The sequence below is a fragment of the Macrotis lagotis genome, chromosome 3 (assembly GCF_037893015.1).
Source record: "Macrotis lagotis isolate mMagLag1 chromosome 3, bilby.v1.9.chrom.fasta, whole genome shotgun sequence".
NCBI lineage: Eukaryota > Metazoa > Chordata > Mammalia > Peramelemorphia > Peramelidae > Macrotis > Macrotis lagotis.
In genome coordinates, this window is record NC_133660.1 from 11,595,222 (window position 1) to 11,596,574 (window position 1,353).

General features: G+C 49.6%; 1 protein-coding gene across 1 annotated transcript; it reads left to right on the forward strand.

Annotated features, from left to right (window-relative positions):
• The first annotated feature begins 363 nt into the window (after window positions 1–363).
• On the forward strand, window positions 364–837 carry LOC141515959 (ubiquitin-like protein 4A). The gene has a single exon (XM_074227348.1). It carries the CDS (start codon window positions 364–366, stop codon window positions 835–837), a length of 474 nt encoding a protein of 157 aa, XP_074083449.1.
• Window positions 838–1,353: the final 516 nt, after the last annotated feature.

Here is a 1,353-nt window from a genome sequence, read left to right on the forward strand (position 1 = left end):
CAGCAATTAGAGAAGAAAAAGAAATTGAAGGAATTAGAATTGGGAAGGAAGAGACAAAACTCTGACTCTTTGCAGATGACATGATGGTCTACCTAGAGAATCCCAAGAAAGCATCCAAAAAACTACTGGAAACAATTAGCAATTTTAGCAAAGTTGCAGGTTATAAAACAAACTCTCATAAATCCTCAACTTTTCTATATATGTCTAGCAAGATACAGCAGAAAGAGCTAGAAAGAGAAATCCCATTTAAAATAACTTCAGGGCTTGGCTCTGGGTTCCGGCCGGGCCAGAGCTTGCGGTGGCGGCCGCGGGAGGTGCAGGCCGCTTTCGCTGGCAGCTCTTAGAGGCGCCGTGGCCGCCGCAATGCAGCTGACCATGAAGGTGCTCCAGGGCTGTGAATGCAGCCTCCAGGTGCCTGAGGACGAGCGCATGGCCACCCTGAAGCTCCTGGTATCGGAGAAGCTCAATGTGCCCGTGGGCCAGCAGTGCCTGCTTTTCAAGGACAAGACCTTGGCAGATGAGCTTCCCTTTTCAGACTATAGCATTGGGCCAAACTCCAAGATCAACCTAGTGATCAAGCTTCCTGAGGATGGAGCCTCTCGACACTTGCCCTCAAAGCCACAGGCCCAGTCTCAGCCACTCCCCACCTGGTTGCTTGTATCTAAGATCTTGGCCCAGCACTTCAGCACAACTGATACCCGCAGAGTCCTAGAACAGCTACAAAAGGACTACGATCGTAGTCTATGCCTGCTGAGCTTGGATGATATTGAACAGCTGGCTACCCATATGCTCAACTGTACTGTGACTGAGCCGCTGGAAGTTGGCTTCCTCGACTAGCTCTCTCCCTTCCCCCTTCCTGGAAAAAAACAAAACAACTTCAGGGATGGGTGAAGTAGTAGGGGGTTGGTTTTCTGGCCACCCTTGCTACTTCCATCCACCCCCTAGTAGGTGCCTAGTAGGTGTGGAAGGAAGGAGGAAGGTTGAGGAGAGTGTTATTAAACAAAGGGGTTGGTTTTTGTGGTGCAAAATAGGATGTAGAACAGGGACTGGCTACCATGACACCTTCCCCTCCTCAGTTTTTTGCCTGGTGTAGGTCACGGTTACACTCTGCATTCCAGACATCTTTGGCCCCTTGCCCCCAGTGCTGCTTCCCTTTGAGTACAGAATCATGGCAGTATTTTCTCCTGTTCCCAACATGAACAAAACTCATCTGTGTAGCATAGCCTTACAGAGGATCAGAAAGCCTTAGAGGAAGGTAAGCCATCCTTCCTCAAGTCTGGTGTTTACTAGAGCAGCTGCCCTCTGTGAGAGTGGCCTTAGGGCTTGTTGGGCTCAGTCATGTTTCTGTATTAA

Bases quoted from the DNA above. Each gene is read 5' to 3' on its own strand.
- LOC141515959 (XM_074227348.1), top strand. From the start codon at position 364: ATGCAGCTGACCATGAAGGTGCTCCAGGGCTGTGAATGCAGCCTCCAG.